Source organism: Furipterus horrens, unplaced genomic scaffold (assembly GCF_987537825.1).
Source record: "Furipterus horrens unplaced genomic scaffold, mFurHor1.1.pri manual_scaffold_5, whole genome shotgun sequence".
Classification (NCBI taxonomy): Eukaryota; Metazoa; Chordata; class Mammalia; order Chiroptera; family Furipteridae; genus Furipterus; species Furipterus horrens.
In genome coordinates this window covers 121,075,765-121,088,385 of record NW_028327175.1, presented here as the reverse complement: position 1 = coordinate 121,088,385, position 12,621 = coordinate 121,075,765, and the positions used below count along the sequence as shown (strand labels likewise).

The following is a 12,621-nucleotide window of genomic DNA, read 5'->3' as shown; positions in this document are numbered from 1 at the left end:
TTTCCAAACTTAGCCTCATCATTAGCCCCTTGCCTTCATTGTATTCCTCAGCTGTGTCTCTGTCCTAGACAATGATGGATCCAACTACAGAGAAAGGGTGTGTAAGGGGATCAGAGAAGAGGAAGATGACTAGAGAACTAACATCTTTTTCACCGATATCTTTCTCTGAACTGGGAGATAGATGGACAAAGATGGTGATAGAAACAAAGGGCATCTGTGAGCTGATGTTAGTTTAGTTAGAGCAGCAGAGCTGGGGGACAAAGGCTGGATAGTCCCGAACTTGCCCTGCCACAAAGAGTTTTTCCAACTCCATCCAGCAGCCTCAGCCTTGAACAAACATTCTTGTGTGAATTAAGGCATTTACCCATCACCAAACTCTTGGGTCACTTGCCTCTGTGTTTCAGGATGAGCACTTAATCCAAATCAATAAGCTAAAGTCAGTTCTGGAAATATTGCAAATCTCAGCAGAGACATGCTCCTACTAGCGTTGCTAAGCTATTAGGACTGAAGTTTGGAGCTATGGGAAGCCATTTCACCGTCAAGTGAGGAGAGCCTGCCTGACAGTGAAGCCAAATGTGAGCGGAAAGCAGAGCCTAGAGGTGAACCACAGGTTCCAGATATCTTTTGGCCCTTTTATTCAGCTAGTCTTGAAGAAGCGTAATCTACTCTGGAATTTTCAATTGCTTGAGCAGATAGATTCCCTTATTGCTTAGACCAGTTGGACTTTGGTAAATGAGAGGCTTGGATTGCTCATGACTTAAACTAGCCTCTGTACCTCAATAATTCTCAATTTCTGTATCTGGTCTTGATGGCTCTTCTGAGCTCCAGACTGTACGTCCACCTGCCTCCAACCAACCGTCCACAAGCACGTCCAAAACTGACCTCATCATTTTTGGTTCCCTTAGCTCCACCCCCACCCCGCCTTTATTTCCCATCAGGACGGGGGTCTCCTCCAGCCTGGAGTCCGTTCCCTCAGAGAAGCCAAGGTCACAAGTTCAGGCTCCGCCTCCTCGCGGGGCTTCACCAAGGTCACCCGCGTGTTCCCTCGCCCAGCTCCTTGGGGGCGGTAAGCCGTCAGTTGCCCGGCCAGGCGCTCTAGGCTGCATTGGTCTCCTCAAAAAGCCTCCTCTCATTGGTTTCAGTTACCAGGTGGCCACTCTAGCCTTCAAGAGGGCCTTGGGATTCTGCAGCCTAAAGTGGCTTGTCTATGGCTGACTTCTCTCCGAATTTCCTCTGAGAGGACTCTCTGGTGGGACCCAACCCTGTCCTACGGCTACTTCTGTCACCGAGTTTTCCAATAGTCACACCCCGTTAGGTCTTCAGGGATGCCCGGAGTGGGAGGATGGCGGAAGTGAGTGTGAAGGTGCCTTTCCCTCTCGCCGCTCTTCTCTATGATCGCTTCCTTCGGTGACGAGAAAAGGGGTCCTGGAGCCTGCGCAGAACCGGGCTGGGAGATTGTGGCGGAGGGGGGGCAGGGAGCGGGAGCTGCCGCCGTCGCCGGAGCTAACCGCGGGGACCGAGATGCAGGTGGGACCGGAACCGGAACCCCCCTCTTCAAGTCCTTCTTCCCTCTACGCGACCCGGCCCCGGCGCCTCCGAGGAGCCCTGAGTGGGAGCGGGCGTAGGGGGCCAGAGGCAGGAGGGGCGCTCGGCCCCGGAGATTACAGCAGATAGGGCTGGTCCCCAGGAGATTGCGGCCCCAGGGTGGGTAGAGGGTGTCCTGGGAGTAGGGTCGGGTCAGAGTGGACTGCACCGGGCCCGGTGGGTACGAGCCAGGAGCGGAGCTTGAACCCTCCACCACCGGCCCTGCGGGAAATACCAACTGAGCCAAGAGGCAGGTGCACCGGGAAAATGTGTCTGAGTTCTGCCTGACAGAAGAGAAACTTGAGTCACCAGCTCAGGAGCCGCAGGGTCAGCGGGCCTGAGGGGGCTGGGTCTGCCTGAGGTGTAGAGAGGGTTGGGTGGGCCCCTGTGAGCTGAGGTGGCCTCTGCCTGGAGATTGGTTTTTCCTCTGTGTCCGCATCTCTTGGCTCAGTTCCCCATGACTCCTGCGTCTTCTGGATTCTCATTCCTTTGGAATTGTCCCTACGGTTGGAGCCGGCTGAGTGTGTAGGGCCTAGGCCGAGGAGGAAGGGGAAGGGTTGCTGACTGTGGTTCTGAACAGGAGTCTGAGGTTTGGGGGAGGCCTTCCTGAGCTACCCTGACCCCAGTCCTGGTACCAGTCATCTTCCAGTATAATATGGGGGAGGAACACTAACAAAAGAGCCATGGGTTGTAACTTCTATGCCCAGCTCTGCCATTTGCTTAATGTAGGACCTCGGGAAATCTTTTCTTTTCTCTAATTTTGCTTTTAGAAGATTGGAGCCGGTAAAGATAGTAATGCAGTCATTACAATGTGCTTACTTTGTATCAAACACTGACATGTTCCATTTAATTCTCCTGACAATCCTAGGGGGTTAGGGATCATTAACTTTTTTTTTAGATACAAAAACTGAAGCTCAGACAGGACATATACTTCGTTTCAAGATCACACAGCTAATAGGTGTCAGAGCATGGATTTCATTCCAAGCCTGATTCCATAACCCGTGGCCTTAACCAGCAGGCTAGCCAGCCTTTAGGGCACACTCTGCAGTGAGAGAAGACGGATGTGAAAAGTCCTAGGGCCCCGGCTTTACTTTGTGGCTAGCAAAGACTTGCCCTGACCCAACCCCATAGTCTTTCTTCACCTGGTGCTGCTGCCTCTGAGCCCCAGACTGAAGAGGTACCAAAGAAGTGGGCTGTGACCATCCCAAGCCTTCCTCATACAGCGCTTGAGTGCTAGGCCCTGGGGTCAGCTTTCAAGACAATTGCTCTTTCAGTCCATCATCCATCCATCCATCTCAATGCACAATCTCCCTCCTCAGAGCTGGACCTCACTCTACGTGAGGCAGGGTCTCTAAGCTCTGCAGGCCTAGCTCCTCTGAGAGCTGGGGCAGTGAGGGGCTATGATTGAGGCTGGTCCAGCGAGTCCCTGGGGACAAGGACTATGCAGTGGGAAAAACAGTAGACTTGGAGGTCTGAAACTTTTCTGAGCTTCGGTTTCCTCATCTGTTATAGAGGTTATTAAAGCCTCTCACAGGGAAAGGTAAGAACAGCATGTGGGAAGCATGTGATAAATGTTGAAGGATCCATTTTAGAGAAGGGAGGTGACATGAAAAAGATTCTTTTTTAGAGGAAGGTGCTCTACAGCCATTTATCACTCCTGGAACCAAAGCCTGGGAAAGTGGGTTGGGAAGGCAGCAGGAGAGGTGCAGGCTAGACACTGGGGAGCCGGTTGACAGGCTTGTGGGGTGCGAGGGTCTGGGAAAGGGAAGGGGAGCAGTTGGTGTTCTTCCCCGTTGCTTTCTGAGGAGTCTAGACCAGAGTAGGGAGTCGGCTGGGGTGGGGCTCTGCCCCCAGCCCCACCCCAGCAGTGACTCAGTATATGTGCCTCTCTTCCTTCTGCAGCTGCTGCCGCTCACCCCGTGTCTTCTGGCCGCTTCCCTCTTTGCTGCCCCTCCCCACAGGTTCCCCCTCTCCACCTCCTGGGGCCCATCATGAATGGTGCCCCCTCCCTGGAGGATGGGGCTTTCCCCTCTCCTCCCCCCTTGCCACCACCCCCACCCCCTAGTTGGCGGGAGTTCTGCGAGTCCCATGCCCGGGCTGCTGCCCTGGATTTTGCCCGCCGTTTTCGCCTCTACCTGGCTTCCCACCCTCAGTATGCAGGGCCCGGGGCTGAGGCTGCCTTCTCCCGCCGTTTTGCTGAGCTCTTCCTGCAGCATTTTGAAGCTGAGGTAGCCCGGGCCTCTGGCTCCCTCTCACCACCCATCGTGGCTCCTCTGAGTCCTGGTGTGGAGATCCCAGCACATGACCTGTCCCTTGAGAGCTGCAGGGGGGGCGGGCCCCTGGCTGTGCTCGGCCCTTCTCGATCATCTGAGGACCTGGCCGGCCCCCTCCCTTCCTCAGCCTCTTCCTCTTCGACCTCCTCCAAGCCGAAGCTAAAGAAACGCTTCTCCCTCCGCTCAGTGGGTCGTTCTGTCCGCGGTTCAGTCCGTGGCATCCTGCAGTGGCGGGGGACTGTTGACCCACCCTCCCCAGCCGGGCCCCTAGAGACCTCATCAGGTCCACCAGTGTTAGGTGGAAACACCAACTCAAACTCCTCTGGTGGGGCTGGGACCGTTGGAAGGGGACTGGTTAGTGATGGAACATCCCCAGGGGACAGATGGACTCATCGTTTTGAGAGGCTGAGACTCAGCCGGGGAGGAGGGACCTTGAAGGATGGAGCAGGGATGGTGCAGAGGGAAGAGCTGCTGAGTTTCATGGGGGCTGAAGAGGCAGCCCCTGACCCAGCTGGAGTGGGCTGGGGAGGAGGGGCAGCGGGGCCTACCGCAGGGGGAGGAGGGCAACCTCAGTGGCAGAAGTGTCGCTTACTGCTTCGAAGAGAAGGAGAAGGAGGAGGAGGAAGTCGGCTGGAGTTCTTTGTACCACCCAAGGTGAGACCCAGAGGAGGGGGGTGACTGGGAGTGAGTCAGTGAGCTGCCGGAGTGGTACTAGCCCCTATAGATAGCTTTGCTTACTTTGGTTTTTAAAGTTAGCTCCTGACTGAGTTAGTAGCTGTGGGCAAGACTGAAAAAGTAGTGTCATTCCTTTTTTGTCTAACTCCCTTAGGATGTGGAAGGAAAGATGAATCTCTGGAGGGAAGGGAAAGATGGCCTTTGCCCACCAAAAGTCTGGATCTTGTTCTCTTCCAACCTAGGCGTCTCGGCCTCGACTCAGCATTCCCTGCTCTACCATCACAGATGTGCGGACAACCACCACCCTGGAGATGCCTGACCGGGAGAACACATTTGTGGTTAAGGTGGGAGCCCTGAGCTGCCCTGTCCCCTTGGAGTACATGTGTTGGGGAAAAAGCACTTAGCATGTATAGGCAAAGGACATTGATGGGAGAAGGTGCATGTGTGTCAGGTTCCTTGAGAGTATGTTCCTGAAGCTATAGCTTTTCTGGGAGGACAGGAGAGAGGGAGGATGTTCTTGTTCTTATTAGGGGTGTCTTAAGGCCTCAGGGAACTGGAAATGGCCTATGGGCCTCCTGTTGTCCCCATCACAGGTGGAAGGCTCCTCAGAGTATATCCTGGAGACAGCTGATGCTCTACATGTGAAGGCCTGGGTGTCTGACATCCAAGAATGCCTGAGCCCGGGGTGAGGATCCTGACTTCTGGCGCTGAGGGGCCAGGGGCCGGGGTGAGGAGCAGCCTTGTGCCTCTCACTTGGTGACTTTCCTCCCAGCATCATTTCCCCTGTCTCTGCAGACCCTGCCCTGCTACCAGTCCCCACCCCATGACCCTCCCTCTGGCCCCTGGGACCTCATTTCTTACAAGGGAGAACATAGACAGCCTGGAGCTGCCCTGCCTGAATCACTCAGAGAGTCTTCCCAGCCAAGATCTACTGCTGGGATCCAGCGAGAGCAATGACCGCCTGTCTCAGGGTAAGAGTGAAGCCTTGAGAACTGTGAGCCTCAGAAACTACCAGGCAAGACCCTCTTCTGCCAGACCTCAGGCCCTATCTCCATACTCCACTGTGTAACCCCATTCCTGCTCCACAGCTATCCAGCCCCTCCCACCAAATGCTTGTCTTTTGTCCCTGAACATGCAAGCCACAGTTTACCATCGAGGACCATCAGCATCACTGCCCCACACAAGTCCCAACGAAACTCCTAGGCTGCCTCCTATGCCCAGCCGTGTCACCTTTTCCATAGCTTTATGCAGTCCACCACTCCGGAAATAACAGTTCTCTTCTCCAAGTGCGCAGAATACTTCATACACATCTCTGTCTTGCTCTTACTCTGTGTCTCTGTGCATGTGTTGACGGTACCAGATTTTCTTTTGACTGTGTACTTCTTGGCCTTACTAAACACATGCATGCCCTTATTCACACACACAAACACACTGAGACTTGTAAGTCTACTTGACCCCAGCTCACCTTTCTAGACTTCACTGTACCCTTTCCTCATGACCCTCCATTCTGAGTTTCAGCCTCACAGCGCCTAGCACACAGGCTGCATTCTGTATGTAAAATGAATTATAGAATCTTAAAGTTGGAACAGACCTTGATGCCATCGGTTTTGATCCCCCGTGTTCTCGGGCAACTAACACCAGGGAGGAGAAATGGCTTTTCTGATGTCACCTGAGAGTCACTGACAAAGACGGGCTATGCCAGCTTGATGCTGGACCTGCTGCCCTCTACGTCGCATATATACCTGTCTTCTGAGCAGTGACTATGCACGACATTCTTGTAGGCTCAGGCCTGCCACTCAGCAGACACTTGGGAATGCCCTAGTACCTACCTGGCTCTGTACTAGGCTCGGGAATGCAGACATGCCTGAGATGAGCTTCTTGTTCTCCACAGGCTCCCAGTCTAGCTGAATAGACATTACTTTCTAAAAAGCAGTACTAAATGGAGAGCCTGTGCCTAGTGTCCTCTGAGCAGTAGAGGCAGGAAGTGCCTTTGGAACTCAGAAGTGGAAGAGAATCAGGAAAGTGCAGTAAGAGTCAGGGAATATTACACAGAGAAGGGGAGAGAAAACACAGCTTGGAGGAGGCACATGGTGAGAGCAGAAACCTGAGATACAGAGAGCCTGGGAGATTTGAAAACATTGGATGGGACAATTGGGCTAAAGTGGAAGATATCTGAATACAGGTTAATGTAAAGATCAAGTTGATTAGGTTGGGGAATTAATAGAAGGGGGACCTTTGATGCCTCTGAGGGTTGGAGGCTTTGTCCTATTGGCCAGAAAAGAACCCCTTTTTATTTATTTTTATTTTTAAGTATATTTTATTGATTATGTTGTTACAGTAGTTACAATATTTTTTCCCCTTCGCTACCCTCTGCCCAATACCCCACTTCCCTCCAGCAGTCCACTCCCCTTAGTTCATATCCATGGGTCGTGCATATAAGTTCTTTGGCTTCACCCATTCCTATATTATCCTTAACTTCCTCCTGTCTGTTTTGTACCAAACAATTATGCTTCTTACTTCCTGCACCATTTCCCCATATCTCCCCCTCCCCCCTCCCAGCTCATAACCCTCCAAATGATCCCCATACCTATGATTCTGTTTCTATTCTGGCTTACTTAGTTGGATTTTGTTTTTATTTTTTGAATTCAGTTGTTGATAGTTGTGAGTTTGTTGTCCTTTTAGTGTTGACAGTTTTGATCTTCTTTTTCTTAAGTCCCTTTAACATTTCATATAATAAGGGCTTAGTGATGATGAACTCTTTTAGCTTTACCTTGTCTGGGAAGCACTTCATCTGCCCTCCCATTCTAAATGATAGCTTTGCTGGATAGAGTAATCTTGGTTGTAGGTCCTTGCTTTTCATCACATTGAATACTGCTTGCCAGTCCCTTCTTGCCTGCAAAGTGTCTTTTGAGAAATCAGCTGATAGTCTCATAGGAACCCGTTTGTAGGCAACTCTCCGCTTCTCTCTTGCTGCTTTTAAGATTCTCTCTTTATCTTTCACCTTTGGCATTTTAATCATGATGTGTCTTGGTGTGGTCCCCTCTGGGTCCAGCTCGCCCGGGACTCTCTGTGCTTCCTAGATTTGTATGTCTATTTCCTTTGCCAAATTTGGGAAGTTTTCCTCCATTATTTTTTCACATAAGTTTTCAATTTCTTGCTCTTCCTCTTCTCCTTCTGGCACCCCTATTATTTGGATGTTGGCACATTTAAAGTTGTCCCAGAGGTTCCCAAGCCTCTCCTTATTTTTTTCAATTTGTGTTTCCCCTTTCTCTACTGGTTGACTCTTCTTTTCTTCCTTATGTTCCAAATCATTGATTTGAACCCTGATTTTCTTCCCTTCACCATTGGTTTTGTGTGGATTTTTCTTCGTTTCACTTAGCATAGCCTTCACTTCTCTTATGCGTTTGCCGTACTCAAGCATATCTGTCAAGCCTCTGAGCATCTTTATCATCAGTGTTTGGAATTCTGCATCTGTTAGGTTGTCTATCTCCTCGTCACTTCGTTCTCCCACTGGAACCTTGATCCGTTCCCTCTTGGGCCATACTTCTCTGTCTCCTCATCTTGACAGGCTCCTGTGTTTGTTTGCCTCTGTGTCTTAGGTAGAGCTGTCTCTCCTGTTATATTGTAAGGGGTGGGGCCTTAGGGAATCGTCAGAACAGGGTGACCTGTTTCACCACGTTGTGGCACTATATGTGGGGGAGGGGTCTGAGAGGGAACAATGCCACTTGCCCATCACTCGCCCCTTTTCCAGGCACTTTTCCTCCTTCCATATGGGACTGGCACCTCTCTAGCTGTTGGCCTGGCCATCGTTCCCAGAGTGGGTGGGTCTGCAGATGTTCTAAGACTGTGGGGGCCCTTTAAACAAACGGACTCTGCTGAGAGACTGGCAGTTTCTGCCTCCTCCCCAACCCCCACTGGTTGGCACAGTCAGAAGCAATGAGGCTTAATTTTCCCTGGTGCTGGGACTCTGAGCTGTGAGGTCTGGTGAGAATCTGGGAACGCTCCCCAGGTGTCCCTCCTGACTTTTTAAAATGTGTGACTGCGCCTTCCGCTGGCCTGCTGCTGCTGCCACCACCACACCGCGTCCTCTCTGCCCCAGCTCCGCCCCTCCTACCTGTCTGGATGAGTATTTCTTCTTTATATCTTTGTTGGATTTCCATGCAGTTTGATTTTCTGGAACTTCTGGTTATTTCTAATTTTGAGGTAGTTGTATTCCTTCTTAGTTGTGGAGGGAGACGCAGCATGTCTATCTACGCCTCCATCTTGGCTGGAAGGAAAAGAACCCCTTTTTAATGCAAAAATATTTGAGGGATCCTTCCCTTTATTTCTGCAACAGTAGCTGCAGAAATAGCTGTTGATTCAAAAAAGATGGAGGCTCGCCCTGGCTGGTGTGGCTCAGTGGATTGAGTGCCAGCCTGCGAACCAAAGAGTTGCCAGTTCGATTCCCAGTCAGGGCATATGCCTGGGTTGTGGGCCAGGTCACCAGTTGGGGGCACACGAGAGGCAACCACACATAGATGTTTCTCTCCCTCCCTCCCTTCCTTCCCCTCTCTCCAAAACTAAATAAATAAAATCTTTCTTAAAAAGTTAGAGGCTCTTTTGAATTCTAAGATCTCCTTTCAATAAGTGTAGTCCTTTAGCAGTGTATGAAACACGTTAGGAGCCATTGGTAAAAAACATCAGAGGTCCCTGCCTAGAGTAGGACCCAGCATTTTAGCCAGCTAACCCTACCAGTGCACACAGGGGTTCCCCAGGTCAGCCAGTCCTGCCAAAGAGGAGCTTCTCCAGTTCTCAACTTTGCTCTCTCTTTTTTTTCCAGGGGCATATGGAGGCCTCTCAGACCGCCCCTCGGCATCCATCTCCCCCAGTTCTGCCTCCATTGCTGCCTCCCATTTTGACTCAATGGAACTGCTTCCCCCAGAGTTGCCACCCCGCATCCCCATTGAAGAGGGACCCCCAGCAGGGACAGTTCATCCCCTCTTGGCCCCCTACCCACCCCTGGACACTCCAGAAACAGCCACAGGTACCAGATGTGTGAGTGTGTGTCTGCGTCCAGGTCCAGTTGCCTGCCCACCTGAAACTCTTTCTTCTCCCAGGATGGGGGAAGCTTCCTTGACACCCAGGTTTCCCTCCCTCTCTCCTTCCTGAAGGGTCATTCCTGTTCCAGGGGGAGTCAGAGGGAGGTGAGGGAGACCAGCCCCTCTCAGGGTATCCTTGGTTCCACGGGATGCTCTCTCGACTCAAGGCTGCCCAGTTAGTACTGGCTGGAGGCACCGACTCCCATGGTGTTTTCTTGGTACGTCAGAGTGAGACGAGGCGGGGTGAATACGTCCTCACTTTCAACTTCCAGGGCAAGGCCAAGGTGAGTGTCTGAGGAAAAGGCTCTGCTCTATGCAGAGAGCTTGCGGGTGGAGTGGGGAACATTATTATCCAGGGGAGATGTGTTCCGTGATTGGCAGGGGTTTGGGCTCCTGCTTCACCTTGCTCATCCTGCCCTCAGCACCTGCGTTTGTCGCTGAATGAGGAGGGTCAGTGCCGGGTCCAGCACCTGTGGTTCCAGTCCATTTTTGATATGCTCAAGCATTTCCGTGTGCACCCCATCCCTCTGGAGTCTGGAGGCCCCAGTGATGTTGTCCTCGGCAACTATGTTGTGTCCTCCCAGCGACAGCAGGGTGAGCAGAGCAGGTCTGCAGGGGAGGAGGTGCCTGTGCACCCAAGAAGTGAGGAGGTGTGTGTGCCATAGAGGTGGGGTGGGGACTCTGAGGAGCAGAGGCTTTGTTAGGGAGAGCAGGGAGAGAGGGGCCTGTGTGTTGAGCTTTCAAAGGGAGAGGAGTATGCTGAGAGGAAGGCAGAGGGCTCCTGGCTGGAGCCAGGGAGGCAGCTGAGAGTGGGTGGGTGCATTCCCATTCCATCAGACTCCTCTGTTCCATCATCTGTCTGTCTCCTAGATACATTCTCCCCAGCCTGTCTTCGCTTTTCTCACGACCTTGCCTTGGGCCTGCCCTTCTTAGGAATGCTGGGTTTGATACCCTCCCTCTTCCCTTGATGTTTGATGTCCCTGTCTGATCTATCCCTTTTCCCCACCCCAACGTCCCATCTGTCCCCACGTTGCCCGCCCCCCCCCCCCCCCAGGCCGAGAGCAGGCCGGGAGCCATGCAGGGGTGTGCGAGGGAGATCGATGCTACCCCGATGCCTCCTCCACCCTCATGCCCTTCGGAGCGAATGACTGTGTGTAAGTGTGGTCCTCCTCTCACCACCGCCCATGATCCATCTTCCATGGATGGGGGGGTTGCTCAGGAGATCGGATGTGGGGAGAGATAGCACATGGCTCCTGGGGGGATGAGTGAAGGGGAGGCTGCTGCAAGAGCTTGCCTCCCCCCACAATCTGTCTTCTTACCATTCCTATCCAGAACCGAGCACCTCCCATGACCCACCCCTGCCCCCTGAACCCCCTTCCTGGACAGATCCCCCACATCCTGGGGCAGAAGAGGCGTCGGGGGCGCCAGAAGTGGCAGCAGCAACAGCCACAGCAGCCAAAGAGAGGCAAGAGAAAGAGAAAGTGGGCAGTGGAGAGATCCAGGAGGAGCTGGTCCCCATGGTTGAGCTGGTCCCCGTTGTTGAACTGGAAGAGGCCATAGCACTAGGCATGGAGGTCCAGGGAGGCCCTGGATCTGGTGGAGTCTCTGGGGCAACACCGATGGTGCAACTCCAACAGTTACCACTAGGGGGCGATGGAGAAGAAGGGGGCCATCCCAGAGCCATTAATAACCAGTACTCCTTTGTGTGAGACACCCTACCGTCACCCTTTCTCCACTTTCTTGCTCCCTGGCCCTCAGTTCCCGAGACTGGGGCTGAGCAGGGACATAGAGGAGCGGTAGGAATCCCCTCCCCATATGCTTCCTTTCCCTTGATGGCCAAGGGCATATATGTTGATTCAAGAAGAGGTTCAAGAGCCCTGTCAACTCCCCAGTTCATACACTACAGGTGCCCAATCCCCTGGGGAGGGGGTTCAGGCTCCATTACCTCCCCATGGGGCTCATGGTCAGCCCCACCCCTGAGGGCCATTTCCCCATTAACTACCCCCAGCCCAAAGAGGGGTGAGGGGGAAGGGCTGTCAGTTAATATTAAGGTGGTGTTGTTGTTGTTTTAAACAAAATGGAGAAGCATAAATAAATAAAAAGGGTTTATCTCAGTTCATTGTGGTGGCTGTGGCCAGTGTTTGCAGTGGGGGCTGGGACAGGTGGGTCAGGAAAATAGCCCACTGGTGTTGTGAGCTCCAGAGCTGAGAGGCCTGTGGGCTGGGTCAGGTCAAGTCCTTGTTACTCCCTGGTCCTGTTTTTCTGTCCATTGCTCCTCTGTGAGCAGTAACTGCAGAGCCAAACAGTGCTTCTTGGGTCTCCAGCCAAGTTCTCTTAATGGGACAGGACAATGAACAGCAGTATTGACAATCTCCAAGTACCTCCTGCTCTGAATTTTTTTTTTCAATGTATTTGTTTTTAGAGAGAGGGGAGGGGAGGGAGAAAGAGAGAAATATCAATGTGTGGTTGCCTCTCATGTACCCTCAACCAGGGATCTGGTCCACAACCCAGGTATGTGCCCTGGCTGGGAATCGAACCAGCGACCCTTTGGTTCACAGGCCGGCACTCAGTCCACTGAGCCACATCAGCCAGGGCCTGCTCTGAATTCTTCAGTTAAGATTTCCTACCCTAGGTAGAAAGCAGGCGGAGAGATCAGGAGGTGGAGCTGGGGGCATGGTGGCTGTATTGAGGGAGATATAATGTGGCAGCTACAGAATCTGGCTGCAGAGGGCTCCAAGGGCAGGCTGACTGTCACCCTTCTCAGAGCCAAGCTGGGAAGCTGGAGGATAGATGGTAAAGAGCACTGGCTTCTACTCCTAGGTTTGCTGTGTGGCTTGGACAAGGTGTAGCCACTCCAGGCCTCACTATCCTCTTCTATAAAAAATAGGAAGTTGGATCTAGGTTGGAGCTGCTGACATGATTTGCTTGACCTGGACTGTCTTTCCATTGGAATTCCACCTAAAAGTTCAGATGATTGGCTTCTTTTGAAAATCAGACAGTCCAGCCTCATG

General features: G+C 52.5%; 1 protein-coding gene across 4 annotated transcripts; it reads left to right on the top strand.

Moving 5' to 3' along the window:
- Nucleotides 1–1,358: 1,358 nt before the first annotated feature.
- On the top strand, nucleotides 1,359–11,727 carry SH2B1 (SH2B adaptor protein 1). 4 transcript variants are annotated; one of them, XM_090277455.1, is made up of 10 exons: nucleotides 1,359–1,527; nucleotides 3,487–4,511; nucleotides 4,775–4,876; nucleotides 5,126–5,217; nucleotides 5,328–5,503; nucleotides 9,352–9,555; nucleotides 9,683–9,894; nucleotides 10,033–10,260; nucleotides 10,665–10,764; nucleotides 10,943–10,994. In XM_090277455.1, coding segments are annotated over exons 1-10 (2,277 nt in total). In that variant the 5' UTR covers nucleotides 1,359–1,391; the 3' UTR covers nucleotides 10,945–10,994. The 4 variants fall into 4 exon arrangements, with proteins under 4 accessions (XP_090133581.1, XP_090133584.1, XP_090133580.1 ...); XM_090277458.1 differs by having other exon boundaries at nucleotides 1,370–1,527; nucleotides 10,033–10,204; nucleotides 10,943–11,022; XM_090277454.1 differs by lacking the exon at nucleotides 10,665–10,764 and having other exon boundaries at nucleotides 1,385–1,527; nucleotides 10,033–10,204; nucleotides 10,943–11,727.
- The last annotated feature ends 894 nt before the right edge of the window (nucleotides 11,728–12,621 follow it).

Bases quoted from the DNA above. Each gene is read 5' to 3' on its own strand.
- SH2B1 (XM_090277454.1), top strand. From the start codon at position 1,392: ATGATCGCTTCCTTCGGTGACGAGAAAAGGGGTCCTGGAGCCTGCGCA. The intron at 1,528-3,486 runs GTGGGACCGGAA...TTCCTTCTGCAG, and splicing joins CCGCGGGGACCGAGATGCAG to CTGCTGCCGCTCACCCCGTG. The intron at 9,895-10,032 runs GTGAGTGTCTGA...TCCTGCCCTCAG, and splicing joins ACTTCCAGGGCAAGGCCAAG to CACCTGCGTTTGTCGCTGAA.